Source organism: Gastrolobium bilobum, unplaced genomic scaffold (assembly GCF_033153095.1).
Source record: "Gastrolobium bilobum isolate Gb01-03AN ecotype WA unplaced genomic scaffold, APGP_CSIRO_Gbil_v1 utg4571, whole genome shotgun sequence".
NCBI classification, from domain to species: Eukaryota; Viridiplantae; Streptophyta; class Magnoliopsida; order Fabales; family Fabaceae; genus Gastrolobium; species Gastrolobium bilobum.
In genome coordinates this window covers 30,653-49,944 of record NW_026897812.1, presented here as the reverse complement: position 1 = coordinate 49,944, position 19,292 = coordinate 30,653, and the positions used below count along the sequence as shown (strand labels likewise).

The 19,292-nt window shown below is 34.7% G+C and overlaps 1 protein-coding gene across 2 annotated transcripts; it reads right to left on the bottom strand.

The window, feature by feature from the left end:
• Positions 1-14,470: 14,470 nt before the first annotated feature.
• On the bottom strand, positions 14,471-17,639 carry LOC133310519 (cyclic dof factor 3-like). 2 transcript variants are annotated; one of them, XR_009751469.1, is made up of 3 exons: positions 17,294-17,639; positions 14,771-16,194; positions 14,471-14,657 (listed from the first exon to the last, which is right to left on the bottom strand). XR_009751469.1 is itself a non-coding variant. In XM_061511448.1 (2 exons), the coding sequence occupies exons 1-2, from the start codon at positions 17,483-17,485 to the stop codon at positions 14,905-14,907; spliced, it is 1,482 nt and encodes a 493-aa protein (XP_061367432.1). In that variant the 5' UTR covers positions 17,486-17,639; the 3' UTR covers positions 14,474-14,904. The 2 variants fall into 2 exon arrangements, 1 of the variants encoding a protein (XP_061367432.1); XM_061511448.1 differs by having other exon boundaries at positions 14,474-16,194.
• Between the last annotated feature and the right edge of the window lie 1,653 nt (positions 17,640-19,292).

Below are 19,292 nucleotides of genomic sequence, written 5' to 3'. Positions count from 1 at the left end.
CCTTTAATGTTATATCATCAATACCTTTAATGTTATATCATCAAGACAATAAGGTGTTAATGTGTGACCCATTAAGCCCAACATAGCCACTGACATAAATGGGCTTGGACCCAACAAGTCCACAACCCATTTAATGACAACACAGAGCACTAGCAATGCTTTGTTGCCCCAGAGCTAGTTAGGTTAATGACATGATCATCCTATTACATATATTTGGTTACTGTATGTATTTCCTTTTGTCTCGGTTACCTTCCCTTTAAACCTAGGGTGAGGATACGTATCAACCCTTGCGGTTTAGGGTAAGCTTTAATTCGAAATAAGGAATCTTCAATTTACTGACTCTAAAGGCAGATCATCTCATGATCTTTTTTACTATGCATAGATTCTCGAGTCCTGTAAATGTCATCCCGATTTCTCCGATTTACAGATAACTCAATATCTTACAGAGATTTGACGAATTCCTTCAGTTTATCACCCTAGGCCTGTGCTCTTTCAGAACATGCCCAAAAGTATACCTATGAGTCTCCATGTTTCAGGCAGACGAGGTATACAATCAAAACATGCCTTCTAGAACACAGTCTAGGTGACAACTTATGGTCTAAGGAAAGACATACCCAAATATTAAGAGACTGCTCTAATGATACTTTTGTAAGATTTCCTCATAGAGTCTCTTTGTGGGTCTTTTCAGTGCGAGTTATACCCTTATAGGTCCACCCACGACTTTAGCTAAGACATCTCCATATTTGTAGCTCATGAGGTCTTTACCTTGTATCCGAATACAAGTAGATAAGTCGTGCTAGTCTTACCCGAGATTACTGATCCCCATTCTCAGTGTCTCTAGACTAGAAACATAAAATTAGGAATAAACATCCGGTATCCTTAAATCCTCACGATCGTGATCTCATTACAAATACTCAAGAGATACCTATTTTATTCCAAGGGGTTTATCCAGTTACTCATATAATATATTAACAATAATATTGAGACAAAATATGAAACATGATAAAGAGTGCTTATTATTTATTTGCGACAATATAAAAAGGTCCAAATATGTCCTAAACTAATCAAAATATTGTCTCTAGGACATCCATATACTAACAGTCTGCAAGTGGGCGACCGACATATGGGCGGTTGGTAGGAGCTTCATTACGGAGACTTCAATCTTTTGGGAAGATCAAGCACAGGAACAAGTAGTGGAGCGACTAGTTTGTCTGGTTGATGTGAAGGAAGCATGTTAACACCAAAGAGGGCATGTGAACGCCAAAGGGTAAACGTGAACGCCAAACAATGTATGTGAACACCAAAGAGGGCATGGGAACGCCAAAGGGTGTTGATCAATTGATGTTTGGAGAACTTGATGGGTGAGACAGCCTTATGGGCGACCAATTAATGGACGAGCATGTTTCTTAGTTTGCGAAACATTCTGATGGTATATCGGATGGGTTTGTATATATCTTGATGAGAGGGTGTCAGGCAGATGAATATGGAGACAAGATGTTAGTGCTCTGCCCGACTGAGTGGCAGTCTTGAATCTCTGGTCTTTCTGGTTGATAAGTGTTTGATCTTTGGTTTCTGATTTATTTCTGGTGTGGTCCTTGCATGATTCTTGCTGTTTCTGGCCGGTTCTTCTGATTTTCTTTTGTGGCTTCTTTTCTTCATCCCTTTTTTTCTTACAGGTCGGTTAACGATTGGCTTCATTCCTGCTCGTCTCTTCTGACCAGTTCACCTGTTGCTTCATTTGTGGTTGGTTCTTCAATGCTCGATGTCTGGCTCTTCTGGATTGGTTCTGCTTCTTCTTCTTTTGCGTAGATCCGGGTTCTTCCTTCTCTATTCTGGTTTTGTCTTCAGAGCTGAAAAGAAAGGGTTTGACCCCAAACTAGTGGTGGAGACGATAAACACGGAGAAGGTAGATGCAGAAAGCTTTTTCCGCAATTGGGTGGGAATAGGAATTTGTAGATTCCCACAGACGGCGCCAATCTACTATTGGTGTACATAAAATGTGTCTCATGGAGGGTGAAGTATGTTGATATAAGGGGTGCTAATAGTGGCAATGGTAGAGACCAAAGCACTAGTGAAACTTCCCATGGTGTGCATAAGGGGGATGTGTGGGAGTGGCTAGGAATTAGGATCACTCTCAATGGTCGCAGAGCATCAAGTTCAATGGAGGAGAAGAGCCTATACCTCAGTATGAAATGGGTATTTAGAGTGAGAGTTGTAGTCAACCTAGCTAGCCTAGCCTTTTCAGGCTAGGCATGCTAAACCTCTGCCAATGTGTAGGGGCAGTAATGTGCATGGGGAAGAGGGAGAATCCTATACTGTCTTCTAGAAGTGGACTTTTTAGGCTGGACCCAGTGGTTGAGCCTATGTATGTGGGCTATCCAGAACACCTACCAAGGTGATAAACTTAAAAATCAAACCCAAGTAATGGTTAACGTGGGTGAAAGGTTCAATCAGGTACGGTGTACCAATCTTCGTGGGAAGTACCTTAATATTTTGTTAGTACTTAAGTATATCAGCATAATTGGACACTAAAGGGGTAGAGACTCTAGAAATATAATATAAAACCATTAAATTCATCACATATTTTTGGATTGAATTGACGCTTAACATGGTATTAGAATCTCTATGGCTAAGGGGGTCATGAGTTCGCTCCTCAACATCCCTTTTCTAAAGGAATTGAGTCAGTACAAGATAAAACCAAAAAATAGGTCTTTACAATATCTACACTTCAACTCTAAATGACTATTGTATAAGGGAATATGTTAGAGAGAATAGAAAATCATTATAGGCTTGTCAATTACTAACTTAAGCTTTTGAGTTGAATGTTTGAGATAAATGTTCCACTCAAACTGAAAAATAGTGATGAATTGTTGACTTCAAGTGTCACCCAATCCTCTGGGAAAGAAGAAGGAAAGATGAGAGAAATCAATTTGCACCGAATAATAAGATGATACATGCGTACCTAGCCATTAGATATAAAACATATTGTGGTTCATCCATATGTTACATTGAAATCAATTTAAAATATAGAATAAGCGGGAGGCTTTAGTGGGAAGCTGACTCCGAGTCCATTGGAGTTGATAACAGATTAAAAAGAGGGATAAGAGAAACAAGTGATGATAATAGATTAGGTTTGGTAGTGAGTCAGCTTTATAAGTTGCTATACTTCATAAACCGTGTTGCATTGTCTAAGTGATTCTACTTTACTCTTTTCATTATAATTATATTGCAGATGACAAAGAGGGAGATAAAAATGGTTTAGCAACTGCATTTTTCAAACCTCGTGATAAAGAGTACTCAACACTTTAAACCAATAGAAGAAAAGAAAACTCGTGGGACCAATTGTATTGAGCCATTTGCATATGGGTGGTCTAAAGCATGATGCTATTGATGCACTTTCTCCATGGTAATCAATTTTGCCATAATTTATCATACTCCAAAAATGAGTGATAAAGTGTTTATTTGGAAGGTCTTTTTTTAAGGTTATCTATAAGTGAGGACAAATAGATATTTACAAAAAAATTTATAATAAAAACAGTTCTTTTTTTATAATGAAAAAAGAAGAAGCCAAAAACCAAAAGCTTTTAAGAGGAGATTTTTTTTTAAGTTGTATCAGCTTTTTTTGAAATGTGTGTTTTTTTAAAATGAATAGCTTTTAAGTAATTTTTAAGCTAAAGTTTTTATATAATTATCAAATAGCTTGTAGTTTTTTTTAAGCTCTCTTTTAGCTTTATCTTAAAAATAACTGTAAAGAACCAATTCAACCCAAAAGTTTAAGTTGTTGGGTGATGTTACATTAATGGTTTATATATCTCTAACATGTGCCCTCACAAGAAAGCCCATTAGGCTTGAAAGGTAGATGATGCATCAGGTTCAGCCTACTTATGCTAAGAAATTCCACAAAGAAAATAAGGGGCGACGAGAATCGAACCTGGGACACCGAGACTCTGATACTATGTTAAATATCAGGATCCGAGAGATTTGTGAGTAATCTGTGTTTAAACTGCACAACGAAGATTCTATTATATAACTGAAAGGAAAGGAATTACAATGAGATATACATGATGTGGGACTTATAAACCATTATTCTTAATACTCCCTCTCAAGATGGAGCATATAAATTATATGCAACGAGCTTGAACAAAAAAGAATAAGAAACATAACATCAAAATAAATCTCCTCCTGAATGAGGAAACAAAATTAACAGTGCGCTAAAATGGCATTCGGATGGACATCGACGAAATGAAATGGTGCCGGGATGGACATCGGCTAAACCTCTGTTCTGGAATGATCATCAGCAACATGGACAGTGACAGAATGAACATCGGCAGAAACAACTGTACTGAAATAAACATCAGCAACATAGACGAGGTTAGAATGAACATTGGCGGAGACAATTGGGCTGAAATGACCATTAGCAACATAGATGTTGCCGAAACGAACAACGACAAAGACAACTATGCTGGAATGACCATTCGCATTATGAATGGTGCCAGAATGAACATCGGCAAAAACAACTGAGCTGCTGGAATAAACATCAGCAACATGAACAATGCTCCCCCTCAAGAGGAACTTCTTAACACTACCCCTTAAGATGGAAATACACTTCATCTTGGAAAGAAAAAAGACTAAAACAAAGCTTCACAAAACATATGCTGGAGAAATCAGTAGCGCAACAAATCAACTAGAATGACCATTAGTTTGAAGAGCTGGTAGCAACAGATGACCATAGCAAACATTGGCGCGAGGAGCAACCGGAAGGAAGACGATGATGACCGTGAATTAAGCTGAATCGGTAGCGGATGTGGTGGCACACTCAGGCAGTAGACCGACGACGAAGGAAATTAACCATCGAAGATGGCTAGGGGACTTGCTGGTGCTGGGACGACAAGTGCAATAGGAGAGACGCATACAGAGATGTGAACAATAGGGACACAATCGACGGCGGCAGATCTGATTTCAAGGTGCGAACTAGAAGACGGTCGGGTCTTCGATAGTGACGATGGTGGACGACCAGTTCTGAAACAACGACAATGATGGCACCAAAAATACAAAAAAAAACACTTGTAAAAGAAACAAAAAGACCAATGACACAAGTGGCAGCAACAGTTTGATTTACAACGGTGGGCTGATTTGAGAACCAACAATGGGTCTTTGCTGCAACAGTGGTATGCGGCAACAAGGCCGACGAACTGAAAAATAAGGGGATGATCTTGTCATTTGAAGAGGTTGTCTGACAAAGAACGAACAACACCTTCACGAACACAACGAACCAGGCCGGAACAGGGGCGAACAATGGACGAACTAAATAGGGGCAGTGAGAAAATGCTGCAACAGGGCCGACGTGGCAAAGAGAAGGATTCCAAAGATTGTACATGTAACATCCCGGTGGTTGAAAAGGGCAATGAGTGATCGCCGGTGCAAAGAGGCACGCACAAGGAGCAACTCCTGGCAGGCCTCCAGCGGAAGGGTACATAAATGAATCAAATACACACCCGAAAGAGAATGATTCCAAAGAATGTACATGTATATGACTCTACATTTGGGGATAGCTTATAAGAATTAATTGGTACTACCTACACTAAAAAGATGCATCTACTTTTCGGTAGCCCAGAACAGAAGAACTCCATAGTTTAAGCTTGCTTAACTTGGAGCAATTCTAAGATGAGTGATCTCCTTGGAAGTTTTTCCAGGAAGTGTATGAGTGAGGACAAAGCACGCCAAAAAAGTCTCATGTTAATTTGTGGGACAATCATTGATTCTTGAAGCGGCCGGGCGTTACAATCATATAGTTGAAGAGGGTGTCTGACAAGGAACGAACAACACCTTCACGAACACAACGAACCAGGCCGGAACATGGGAGAACAATGGACAAACTGAATAGGGACAGCGAGAAGATGCTACAATAGGGCTGGCGATGAATGTCTGACAAACAGGATTAGATCCAGAGGTCCGATGAAGACGAAGAGGTGATGATCCGATGGAGGTACAATGGACAGAATGGGAACAAATCGCATGAACAGGAACGATGCTAGCAGAGATAGGCAGCGCGGCGAGGCATGGCATTCACCGTTGCTGGAGGGACGAACAATGCTAAAAAAAGAGAGGAAACAGATCTGAGAGCAGGAACGATGGTGAGGCAGAAGATCTACTTGAACAAGCTGGCACGGTGGTTGTCGAGCGGCAAACATGACGGGAGATAAACCAAACGGTGGTTGTGACAAAAATGGGTAGAGGGTAGCACAAATGAAGACAAACCGACTTGTTTTCTAAACAGCTACAAACAGAGACAATGGGCAGCATGAACGGAGACGCGAACTAAAAAACCAGAGACCATACGACGAAGGAGTCACCGGAACAAAAATGATGGCAACGAGAATCCCTATGGGAAGTGGTGATATCTCTCTACAACCATATTGAAATTATGGAAAAGAGAAATTAAGACGCAGATTCAAATTTCTCTCATTAGACTCTGATACCATATAAAGAATCAATTCAACTCAAAAACTTAAGTTGTTGGGTGAGGCTACATTAATAGTTTTATATATCTCTAACACGTCCCCTCACAAGAGAGCCCATTGAGCTTGAAAGATGGATAATGCATTAGGCTCAGCCTACTTGTGCTAAGAAATTTCATAAAGAAAATTGGGTTGGGGGCGAGGATCAAACTCGTGAGACTTTGATATCATGTTAAATCAGGATCCGAGATATTTGTGAGTAATCCGTGTGTTTAAACTATACAATGTATATTCTATTATATAACTAAAAAGAACGGAATTACAATAAGATATACATGATGTGAGACTTCTAAACCACTATTCTTAAGAGTAACTTTTAACTTAAAAAAAGAGTAAAGACCCTTTTTGATCCCTAACAAAAAACACGGTCTCCACTTTAGTCCCTTACAAAAATAAATTAGTCAGTTAGTCTCTAACAAATTCAAGGTGGACACATTTTAGTCCTTTTGAGGGATTAATATGGGTCTTTTTTGAATTTGTGAGGGACCACGATTTCAACTAAATGAGTCCACTTTAAATTTGTTAGGGACTAACTGACTAATTTATTTTTGTAAGGAACTAAAGTGGAGACCGTATTTTTTGTTAAGGACTAAAAATAATATTTACTCTTAAAAAAAATGTGTCAAATAGGCCCTAAGAGATAGCTTTCTATTTTGGTTTCCCTTTGCCCCTTCTTTTTGAACGGAAACTTTGTCGTGTTAAACTAGGAAACCGGAAAACCCATTACTAACTAAAATTTTGGCGAGTCTCTAAAAAACCGATAATTTGGCAGTCTCTAACCATTGTATATTGGCCTCTAGTTTGGTCATGACTTTTCGGTTGATATGTTATGGATGTGTGGCTAAGGGTTGCCAAAATGTTAGGAGTCCTTTTCATTTCACAGTCTTGAGATAAATGGGAAATGGAAACTACTGAATATCCTAAAATAGTGAGTTGATAGTATTTTGCAATGGAGGAGGGTATAGATATATGAAATTTGTAGGAAGCTATATTAATTAGTGAAGGCTAGAAATGGATGATGATGCTTGCTTCCAACGAATTTATCTTTATTATTTCAGTTCCCCTAATAATTGAAATTTGGCATACACATTATATGGAGGAAAAGAAATCAATGGTTGCTTTCTATAAAAAAAAAAAGCGAAAGGAAAAAAGAAAAAAGAGAGAGAAAAGCCAAAAAAAAGTTATCAAAGTACAATGGCAAGTGGCAGTGCATATCGTCAACGCGTCATTTTTTAGCATTTAAAAAGGGTCCCATCCAAACTCATCTTATTCACAACGTGTGGTTTGTATTAGATTGAAACTGAGAAAATATCTGAATGTTTTCATATGGGTGATTGCTTAATTACCCTGATTGTGATGTTTCCACCACTAATGTATTGTATATAGAAATTTAAGTGGTAATACTAATATCTGTTTTGGGTACGTAATCTAGTTAAGTAATAATACCAACTACAAAACGTATTACCTTTTTTTTTTTTTTTTTATATACAAATATATTCTCTTATATTTTATCTAATAAAAAAATTATATAAGAAGATTATAATTATGGAAAAAAACTACTCTTATGCAACATAAGAGTAGTTTATCTCCAATAGACCCATCGAAAATTGTGACATCATTTTCTTTTCTTTTTCTTTTTTTGTAAATTGTGAGTCCCACCACATATGTATCTATAACATGAAAAATCTTCTTTCATATAACTTGATATTAGATTAATCCTTTAATTATTTATAAACAAATCAATGATTAAGAAAGACAAAGAGAATGCATTAGGTTAGGAAGTGAGAAAAAAATAATATTTGAAATCATTTATAATGTTAAATTCAGTGGCGGAGCCGAGCTCCAATTTAAGTTCGGGCCAAAAAATTATATGTGTATTTATTTTTCTTAATTTTAGTTAGTTCATATCATAATATATTTAAATTATATTAAATATAGAGCACCTGAGCAGGCACTCAAAGAAGTTATAATTTTATTAAATATTTTTTAATTTTGCTAAAAATATTTTATTTTTTTATACAAGTGAAAATTGAACACATAATTTAATACAACTTACCCAAATCTTTCATCAAAAATATTTTAAATTTTAGATAAGGCCAAATTACAAATTGTAGCCTGAGTTAAATTATAATTTTAACCCAGGTCAAATTATAATTAATTAATTAATTATAATAAATAAATACAGTTTGTTAAAATTTAACCAGAGTGAAAATCACGTCCAAATTATATACGGCACTGCCACTGGTTAAATTAGACCCAAGAAGATTAAATCTCTTTAATTATATTAATTAAATCACATCACGCGATCATTATACGCATGACAAGCTTATACGGCATGAATGGACGTCTTATCTCCTAATATCTAACTTTAACATAATTTTAATTGAGGTAAGTATATATTTTAAGGGTGCGTTTTTTTTTGCAGTTATTTTAGATAAGTTATTTACAGTAAATTTAGTACGATGTCATTTTGAGACCGAAATTATGATATTTTTATAATTTTAATTTTTTTCGGGATTATTATAGTCTTTAATATTATAATTTTTTAATTCTAAAACTATGTCGTTTAGGGAGAAAATACAGATAACTCATCTGCAGTAAATGTAGAAATATTTTTATAATGTTTTAATGATTTAATAATTTTCAAATTAAAAATAATTTTATAGTTATCAAAATATAAAAGGTATTGCAATTATTATATAGAAATTTATCCAGTTCTTGTAGAAAACAGATCATGCGTGAGACATTACAAAAAGGAAAAAAAAAAAAAAAGGAGTAAAAAGTGGTATTAAAAGTAGGCTTTAATATTTTTATAGTTATATAGGTTCACTTCCAAAATGATATTATTTAGGATTGAAAATTTAAAAAATTATAATTAAAAAGATTATTATAATCCTGAAATAAAATATAATTACAAAAATACTTCATTTTGGACTCAACGTAAATAACTTATCTACATTAACTCTAGAAAAAATCCTTAAAAGTAATATTAAACGGCTTAATTTTTTTTGTGTTTTTTCTCCAAAAAGTGAGCCCCATAAATTTTATTTTTTTTAAAAGTTGGCGCATATATCGTACAACAGTAGAGATACATTTCCCAATATTAAAATATAGATTTGATGTTTATCATTTTAAATGACATAAGTTATGTCATTTTAGAAGAAAGATAAACATAAAGAATGAAAATCATGGGAGAGAAAGTGAATGATTTTTTTTAATTTAAATTTTAAATAAAAATATTATTTTATGTCTATTTCTTTTAAAATGACACCACTTTATATCATTTAAAATAATAAATATTTTTCATTTGTTTACCTCATAAAATGACCCAAGTTTCCGCAGAGATATCATCCCTGAGAGAAACGAGAACCGTTCAAGGTTTGTCACTATTCATCTTAAATAATTAAGAAAATATAATATAAAAGTAATATTATTATTGAATTTTATATAGATGAATACTTTTTAACCATTTATTACCTTATACGTAACAACAAGTCTTAAATGTTGTAAACTCCTTGCTCAATTCAATTAAAATTTTAAGACTGCAGGCCAAACATTACTTAAACTTTGACATTTGTTAGCAATTTTTAAAGGGTTATGATGCTTGCAGTCTTTCACAGAAAATGCAAATTATAGAACTCAGAAATATCCAATCCTAAGTCCAAACAATTCATTTTTCTTTTTCTTTTTTATTTCTTTTTTCTCACACTCATGAATGACTCCCACTCATTTTTCTGTGCAAAAATGTGAACTGCGAAAGTACCATTTTTGTTTTTTGTTTGTTTTTTGTATTACCCATTTTTGTTATTTTAATCTTAATAGAGTTAGATAAATACTCATATTGATCATATTAAACCAGGGGGCAATTTATTCCATCTTCAAAGCACTTGAGTAGAGGTTCTATATTGCGCGGGGCGTTTGGTCGGAGGTATCTTATCAGATAGATAGGATTCTGATAAGTGGGAAAGATGAATCACCATGTTTGGTTGAAGATTTTCAAAAATTTCTCCAGCGAAATCAGTTCCCCATCCATCAAGTTTGCATGTCAATTTGGCTTAAATGCAAGGCAACCGATTCCCATATGAGATGTGGTATTTGAGGATATCTACCTAAATGAAGAAATGAATGATTAACCACATGACCACCATACCCTCAACTTGGAGCCCAAATCACATCTGAAGGAAGGTGACAGCTGTACATACACGACCACTCTCCGCACCGGCACCGGATACCAGCAACTGAACGACGTTGTCACACCACCACCAGCAACCAAAACAGAACCAAACACTGAAACAGAGCACAATAGGCAAAGACAAACCAATAACCACCCACCCAGATCAAAACAGTAACAGATTGAAGGAGAAAGAGTTCAGCCACAACCCAGATTAGCCACAGTCAAACCAACCCAAGCAGGACCCAGTCAAACCACCCACAAATTGAAGTTGCCCCAAGCACAGACCATTGCATTAGGGTTCAGATGAGAGAATGAGGTACAATGGGATGTTCCAGATGAGGTTGAATAAGAGAAAGAGATCAAATGGGGTGTTTAAGATTTTGGTAGGCTTGATTTTTTTTTACCCCTGAGAAATTGATTGCTCTGCCACTTGGATGGTGGCTGTGCAAAATTAGCTGATCCCTATAATCCTACCCCAATCACATCTTGAAGCGGCGTGGAAGGTGAAGGAAGGGTAAAGGGTAGGTGATTTAAAAAAATGTAAAAAGAGGGATATTTTTGTAACTGTAACACATTTCCCCATCTATATTTTATCTCACACCAAACATAGACTTTTATAATCTTATCTAATTTGCCCAGTAATTTTTTTTTCAACCAAACAACTTTTTTTACATTTTCCTACCAAACTCAATTTTCAACCATTTCCCTATCAATTACATTTTTTTAGTATTCAAAAAATTTATCCTCAACCAAACACCCTCTAAAGGAATACTGAGTTTGAAATCACACTATTTCATTAAATTAAAACTCAAATTTGTATTCATGGTCTTGATTATATTAGTCTACAATAGGTATAAAAGTAATGAATCATAATATCCGTTGTTGACAAATAGATGAATGTATCCGCGAAGATCTTTCCCTTGTAAGGCTGTAACAAGTAAGATAAACATGCTTCTTTTTTCTATCCTTGTAGTCTAGCGGAGTCAGTAAATTTTTTGAAGGGGTAAAATTATAATCTAAAATTTTCTTTTAGAGTTGTAATAATTTATATGACAAAAAAAATTATTTAAAAAAATGCTTATAAATAAAGGCTTCGGTAGATTTTGAAGGGAGCGAATATTGAAATATGATTAATAAATTAGAAATAATACTTAATTCTAAAAATTTATATAAATTTAAAGCAGCCTGTCGCAAGGTATCTAATCTTTACACCGCACGGTCCGCACCCCTACTTAGGAGGATAAACTCGAATATAAAATATGCCTCGTAGCTCTCTTTTTTCTGCACCCAAGGATCTAAACAATTGCTGTAAAAGTTGGACCGCTAGAATAAATTTTCATCCTTCCTCTTATTTCTCTTTCTTTTTTAACTTAATTTTCTTTGTATCTTTTAAATTTGTAAAGATTAGATACCAGAGCTTACAGGTTGACCTATTTCAAGCCAAACTTAATCTCATCCAAATAATAAAATAGAGTATTTTTGGGTTAGAAAAAAATAATATTTAGCAAGCAGGCCATAATCCTATTTTAAAAATTCTGACCTATAAATCTTAAGGTATATTTATTAAGTATTTCAAAAAATAAAATAAAATTATAGCTATTTCTTTTACATGACACCCTTTCGAAATAATTCTTATTGTTGTTTTTTTTTTCCTTGTCCTTACTTATCTCATATATTTATAGATGGTTTTATAAATTTTAATTTTGGATACGATCTTATTACGATGTCACTTGTAAGTTGTAACCAATGGCGGACCTGCACTATTGTCCATGTGGGCAAATGAGACACTAACTTGCAAAAGTAACTATTTTTTTTATTAAAAAATTGATTTATTTTGCTTCTGGAGTTGCCAACTTATAAGCAACCAAATGTGTTCGGTCTCTCAATTACTTATAACCTGTATGTTTGAATAATAGATATGTTATACTACGTTCTTGAAATTAGTATCGTTGTGCTTATATTTGTGCTAGTGTGCTTATATTAGTTTAGATTTATTAAGTTGTTACTTTATCTTGTCTTAATAGTTGGTGTTGTGGTCATGTACCCAAAAGTCACAATTTTAATTATTATATCTAACCTTTTGCAAATGCAAGATAAGGCTATTTATCGTATATCCTTTCATGGATCCTGTGCATAGCGAGAGCTTTTAAAAAAAAATTCAGGGGCAGCAACCCTCACCACTAAATGTGCAAACATAAATACAACTTCCTGAGTCCGCCACTAGTTGTAACTATAGGTTCTGCTTAAGGTTGAATATTCAAATTTGCATAGATGATTTATCTTTTCTTAACTTTAGAAGTAATTTAAAAAGATTAATTGGTAATCATAAGAATATTCAAATTTTCATAATTTTAATCAGTGTTTTAAGAATCGGCTCGGATCGACCGGGTCGATTCAAGTCTCAGTAACCTGATGGGTTCCCCGGTCCGAGTGGTCATTGGGACCAGTTCTGCAGTTAACCCAGTTTGAACCGGTTGACCTGGTCGAGACCCAACGACTCGGTGACCCGATTGACCCTGGTTAGACCGGTTGACCCTCTTTTTTTTGGTAATTTTTTTTTTGGTTGATGAAAACTCTTGAATTAAATCATTTTTATAGTTTGAGGTAAATATGATTAATAAGTAAGGTGCAAATAAGAAGATATTTTGGATTAGTGCAATTCGTTTATGTAATTTAGTTGCATCTTATAATGATCTTAAGAAGTTAAGTGGGGATAAACACTAATGGTCTCATCTCAATGGTGAAACTTTCTCCTTCGTGTATATTTCATACCTACTATTTGCTATCATGATTTAATTTATCCGTGTTATGTCAAGGCACAAAAGGTACATTTAGCTTACATTGCAATTTTAATCCAATATTAGGATATGGTCTAGAGCTAGAAGCTTAGAAGTATATAATATTTGCTATCATTGAGAACCAATTTATTTTTTGAAGCTCATTGATAGTTTTCTTATGTGAATTTTTAATATAAGTAATATGTTTATATTTTTTTTAATATGTGAACAGTAAATCCGATTGAACCCGGTTGAACATCGACCAAGTCGATGACCGGTCCGAGTTTTAAAACACTAGTTTTAATCATCATTGTGTCTCTTTTACCTTCTAACGTATTAGAATCTCGGTGTCTCGGGTTCGATCCTCACCACCTATTTTCTTTGTGAAATTTCTTAGCACAGATAACTGAGCATGATGCATCATCCACCTTTTAAACTCAATCGGCTCTAGTGTATCAGAAATATATAAAACCATTAATGTAGTCTCATTCAACAGCTTAAACTTTTGGATTGAACTGATTCTTTACTATTACCAATACATATGTGGAAATCACATCCAAGACAAAACAAGCAATAAAAATATAAGGAAAAAAATATTTCTACGGTCACTTTAGATAAAGTTATCTAGAAATACATAATTATAACATTAAAGTTACTTTTTTTTCTCTCTCTTTCCACATTAACAAACAGGTTCTGAAAAGTGAGAAAAAAATAAATTATAACTATGTATTCCCTACCTTATCTAAAGTGGATGTTGAAATATTTACCCCAAAAGTATAATGCTTTTTGTTTTGTTGTTATAAATTCAGAAAGTTGATAATTATTTAGCATTGTAACAACTCATAAGAGATATGATTGTTAAAATAGCATCCACTGCTTTCGCGTCCTATTGCAAGTGGTTACATTCTAGTTTTGGACCCTTTTCTTATCTAATCTTTGTAAAAGCAGATACCTCCTCAGCTGTTCGATTCAGAGGGATGTTGAACTACTCACAAACTGCATTGATTTTTCCACAAAGAACCAAAACATGTAAAACAAAAGGAAGTCCCATTTTCCATTTTCCATAAGAAAATACATTAACTCTGAACATTTATACATAGTAAAGATCTTTTCCATCTCTAGCCAGTATTTCACAGACATTTATATGTACATCAACTCAAACTCAGCAAAATAAGCACGTAAAGACACCTGTTCATAGTGAAACATGAAAAGAAAGACAAAATTAGTTCCCACCAATCCCACTAAAACTCCTAGTAGATTAGTTCACCCTACTTATGCTGAGGAAATCAGAGACTACCAACCTTCGCTTCATTCCAAGGTCATAATCAAAATGCCCATTTGCTGAAAGATGGTCACCGTCTCTTGCTCACTCAAGAAGAAGTGACTAAACCTCAATCCTCAGACACAATCCAAGACTCGCTGTGGTGGTGCTAATTCAGCAGTTCTCATGAAAATTAAGGGATCTAGACCAAGCTGCAGGGTTAGCCCGCAACAATGGGGAGGTTTCAACATGATTCTTTTCGTCCTTCTTTGATTGAAAGGCATTAAACATGCCTCCCCCACTCACATATTCATTCTTAATTCCTAGAGTTGACCATATAGAACTCTTTGCAGCTTCACTCGGGTCATCAATTCTTAAAGTCTTGGGGACCAAAACACACCCGTTTCTATGTCTTGATGGTTCTTCATTGCGCAAATGGTCTTGTTTAACCATGTCATCATCCCTGGAGTGTTTTCCAAGAGTAGGAGAATTTGCACCTGAGCTTGGAGAGCTTGGGTTTGGAACAGATGCATCATGAGAGGGAAACCATGGAGTATTCCAATTCCCTGGTACACCATAGTTCCAAAAAGCCGCCGCAGGATAGAATGACATGGGGGGAAATCCTTGAGGACACAAAGCATGTGAAGGAACTGGAGAGTTCCAAGGATAAGGCCAAGGAACACTGGAAAAGCATGGAACTTGAGGAATGAAACCATTGTTTCTTAATAATGATTCTTGGGAAGTGCTTTTCCCACTTTCCTCCATGGAATTTGAAACAGTAATGGAAGACCCACTTGAGCAGTCATCACCATTTTCCTCACTTTTGCAAGGAACAGCAATTCTTTGATCCTCAATGTTATGAAACCCATTTCTTGTGCCATTAAGAACCTTTTTCTCCGCAAGGTTCAAGAGGGATGCCATGGAATCACAAATCGGTGGGTCTAATCCAAAGCTAAGGACTCTACCATTGGTTTTTAAAGTGGGAAGATGAGTTCCATTAGTAGCATCAATTCTAGCTCCCTGAAGAGCCTCAGAGATGGTGATATGGCGATAATGGGTGGAAGAATTCTTGTTCTTTCTTCTCCCTGCACCCACTGGCACATTCCGCATGGTACCACCAGCAGTCCAGTATCTTTGACACGCTTTGCAGAAATAACGTGGCTGATTGATGTTGTAATTGTTGTAGTAACAGAATTTAGTGTCCATGCTATTGCAGCGTGGACATGGAAGTATTTTATCTGGCTTCTTCAGTGTTTTCTCTTGTGAGTTGTTGGTTGCATCACTTTGCTCGTTCTCTGATTTGCCATCTTGTGATTTTGCAGTTTCTTCTTCTATTGAAGGTGTCTTTGGGTTCTGAATACCCTCAGGCAGTAATGTTCCGGAATTCTTCTTAGTCTCTGCAGCATTTGGAGGAGGATCAGCATCTTTCTTTTTCTTAGTAACTTCTTCTTCAGCTCGAGAATCCTAGAAATTTGACACAATGTTTTCTTAATTAATGAGACCTAAGTATACATTCCAAAATGGCATTATAACACCAACAACAAGATCAAGAAGGTTGAAGAAAATCAAAAACATTATGCTCTACCTTTTTTAAGATAAAAAATAGAAAAAACTGATCATTTATGCTTGAATCTATGTGCAGGGTGCATATATTTTCTATTGGTACAAAGAAAGCTATGTAACAATACGAGCAAGTCCATTTGAAAATAAAAAAGGGTTAAGGAAATTTTTGATTCAGGAACTCAAGGAGCTACGTTGATAATTTAGCTGTGAGCTGAATACTCGAAGCATAAAATATATTTCTTACAAAGCTAATAAAAGGTATAAAAATGAAAATGAGATCTTTAGAGTCATATGGTAGATTATGAACAGAAAGATTTGGGTAGAAGTAGGACTGTGCTGACAGAAAACACTGCTCTTTAAGCAGGACCAGTTAGTTTATTTAAACTAAATATTAATTGATGTAAAAATAAACACCCAGCTTCCTAAGGTATATTTGAGTGAAATTATTCAGTATATGGTTTTAATCAGTACTAAAAAGAAACACTTCACTTCCACTTCTAAACAAGGTAAGAAGTTCACAAAATCTAAAATTAGCCAGTTTTGCAACTTAATGCAAAAAACTTGATTTTTTTATTTATTTTTTCAGTCAACTCTGCTTCGAATGCTCTGTTTCTTTGGCTCCAGATTCCAGACACAAAAAACTGAAAAAGAAGCAACCCCCGACAAAATATAATCCTAAATTTTGCAATTGGAAAACAAAGGAAATACTAGTTTTCAAAAGTTAAAATAAAAAGTGTACATAGGCGTTTTGCATACCGAAAACAACTTGAACAATATAAACAAAATTGGAAAAACTCAAGTAAAAACGTAAAAAAAGAAAAGATTTTCAAAAAAAGGGAAGATTTAGCACAAGGAGGCAAAACCATAATATGCAATAAAAGGAAAAATGAAAATAAGAAAAGAAGGTAAAACCGACCCATTAGTTGTTTTAGCATGTATTCAACCTACGTATCACAAAAAACGCTCCCTTTTTTTTCCTTAATCATATTACCAACGTTACCTTGTCTCCATGGTCTTTCTCATCTTCATGTTCTGACTCATCAACGTCTCTGTCTTCTTCTTCCTCTTTGTCGACATCCATCGCCGCCGGCAAGGCCTTGTCGTCGCCGGCAATGACAGGAGCCTCAGGTTCCCCAGGAAAGGGAATCTTCTGGCCGAAGAGCTTAATTGCAGGGTCCTTAGTTTCCAGCATTTTCTGGAGATCCAAACAGAAACAACACACAACAGGGGTTAATGAAACTGAAAAGGCGCGAGAAGGTTAAGGTTAAGGTTCCGGTTGCAGTTGAAGCAGGTTGGTTCGTTACTTCAAACGTATTTAAGTGTTCTGTTTTTTTGGGGTTCGGGTTTTGATCGTAAGTTACATTGGAGACATGACGATTTGGATTTTGATCCGTTTAAACCAGTGCCGGGTGCCACATCATCATGGGGTTTTGATTCTTGGCCACAAGTTTTTGTGGCCTGTAATAGATTTTCTTTTCAAACCTTTGATTCTATTCGTTGCACACTCTTTCTATGCACCCAACTTTGTCGCCATGTCACAATTTATAAGAATTAAATATATAATCTAATATAATTAAGGTGAATTTAGTGTTTTGGATCACCATTTATTCAATGATCCGGACCAATTAAAATTGAATATTTTTTTATCATAAGTACAATGGAAAAAGAAAAAAAAAAAATTTGAAGTGTCAATTTTTTAGTAAAAAAACTATATGATCCTGATTTACTTAAAAAAAATCCTAATACAATATATCCAAATCACTTATCACTAAATTAATATTACTGGCTGGCTTCACATGTTTGCTTTCAACTTCATCAAGGGCACACCGGAATTTTTGCTAACGTGGCGAAATTTAATTGGTGACGTTGTTGATAATTTTTGTCGAACCAAACAAAGCTCCATGGACGGCTTTCAGCTTATCAGAAAAATTAAATGGTAAAATAACACTAAAAGTAATAAAAAAAAGTTTAAAAGGAAAAGTGCTTCCCAGCTGTCTCTTTTTAAATCCTCTTCTTTTCATTTTATGTTTTTTTTTTTTTTTTTTTGTAATAACATTTTATGTTTTTTAGTATCTTAACTAATATTTAAAGGAATAAGAATAAGAGATTACCAAAAAAAAAAAAAAGGAATAAGAATAAGAAAATAGTAGCATATTGTGCATCTGTGCGTGTGGTAATAAGCTTATTCAATAGGAGTAGTTAAACAGGGTTGGCGGTTACGAGGGAGCAAAGAAAAGTTGAGTTTAGGCCGTTAAGTTGTCACTCTGTTATGGAGGAATCGTAATTTTGTTCAATAATATTGAAAGAAGCGTTACCAAATTTTGTATCGTTCATTATTTTGCATGAAAACAAAGAGATTTTTTTTTTATAAACTGACATTAATTTTCTCATTTTGAAGCTAATTGCTCTGGATATCCAGCAAATTTCAATTTTTTAAATCATATATTGAAATGAAACTAATTCTAAATTAAAATTTAGTTATAATTAAAAAATTTCATTCATTTACCGAATTTTTTTCCTTTTTTTTCATTCTTTCTCATAAACATATGAGGTGAGAATCGAATTCAAATTCTCTCTTCACCTATTTAAACTGTGTTGCTAATTGAGTAACACTAATTTTATAAAACAAAAAAATTATTGTAATAATTCATTCAAAAGAAAAGAAAAGAATATACTATGTCTTTTTGTTTAACACCACACTTTATTTGCCCATGCCTAGAACTCTCTTTAATTAATTAATTAATAAAAGTACGGTATACCATCACTTACTTACCTATTACTTTTTAATCTGAATTTTATATAATTAAAAGGATGACGTCACCAACACAGAATAAGTATCCAAGCCCGCTAAATTTAAATCTAATATTTGCTTTCTAAAAGAATTGGAATTATTTTAACTAATTTATACCTGGCAACCCAGTTGTTATATATTATTAAAATTGCTCATTGTATGTCTACCAAAAAAAAAAAATTGCTCATTGTACAGTTTTTTGGGTTTT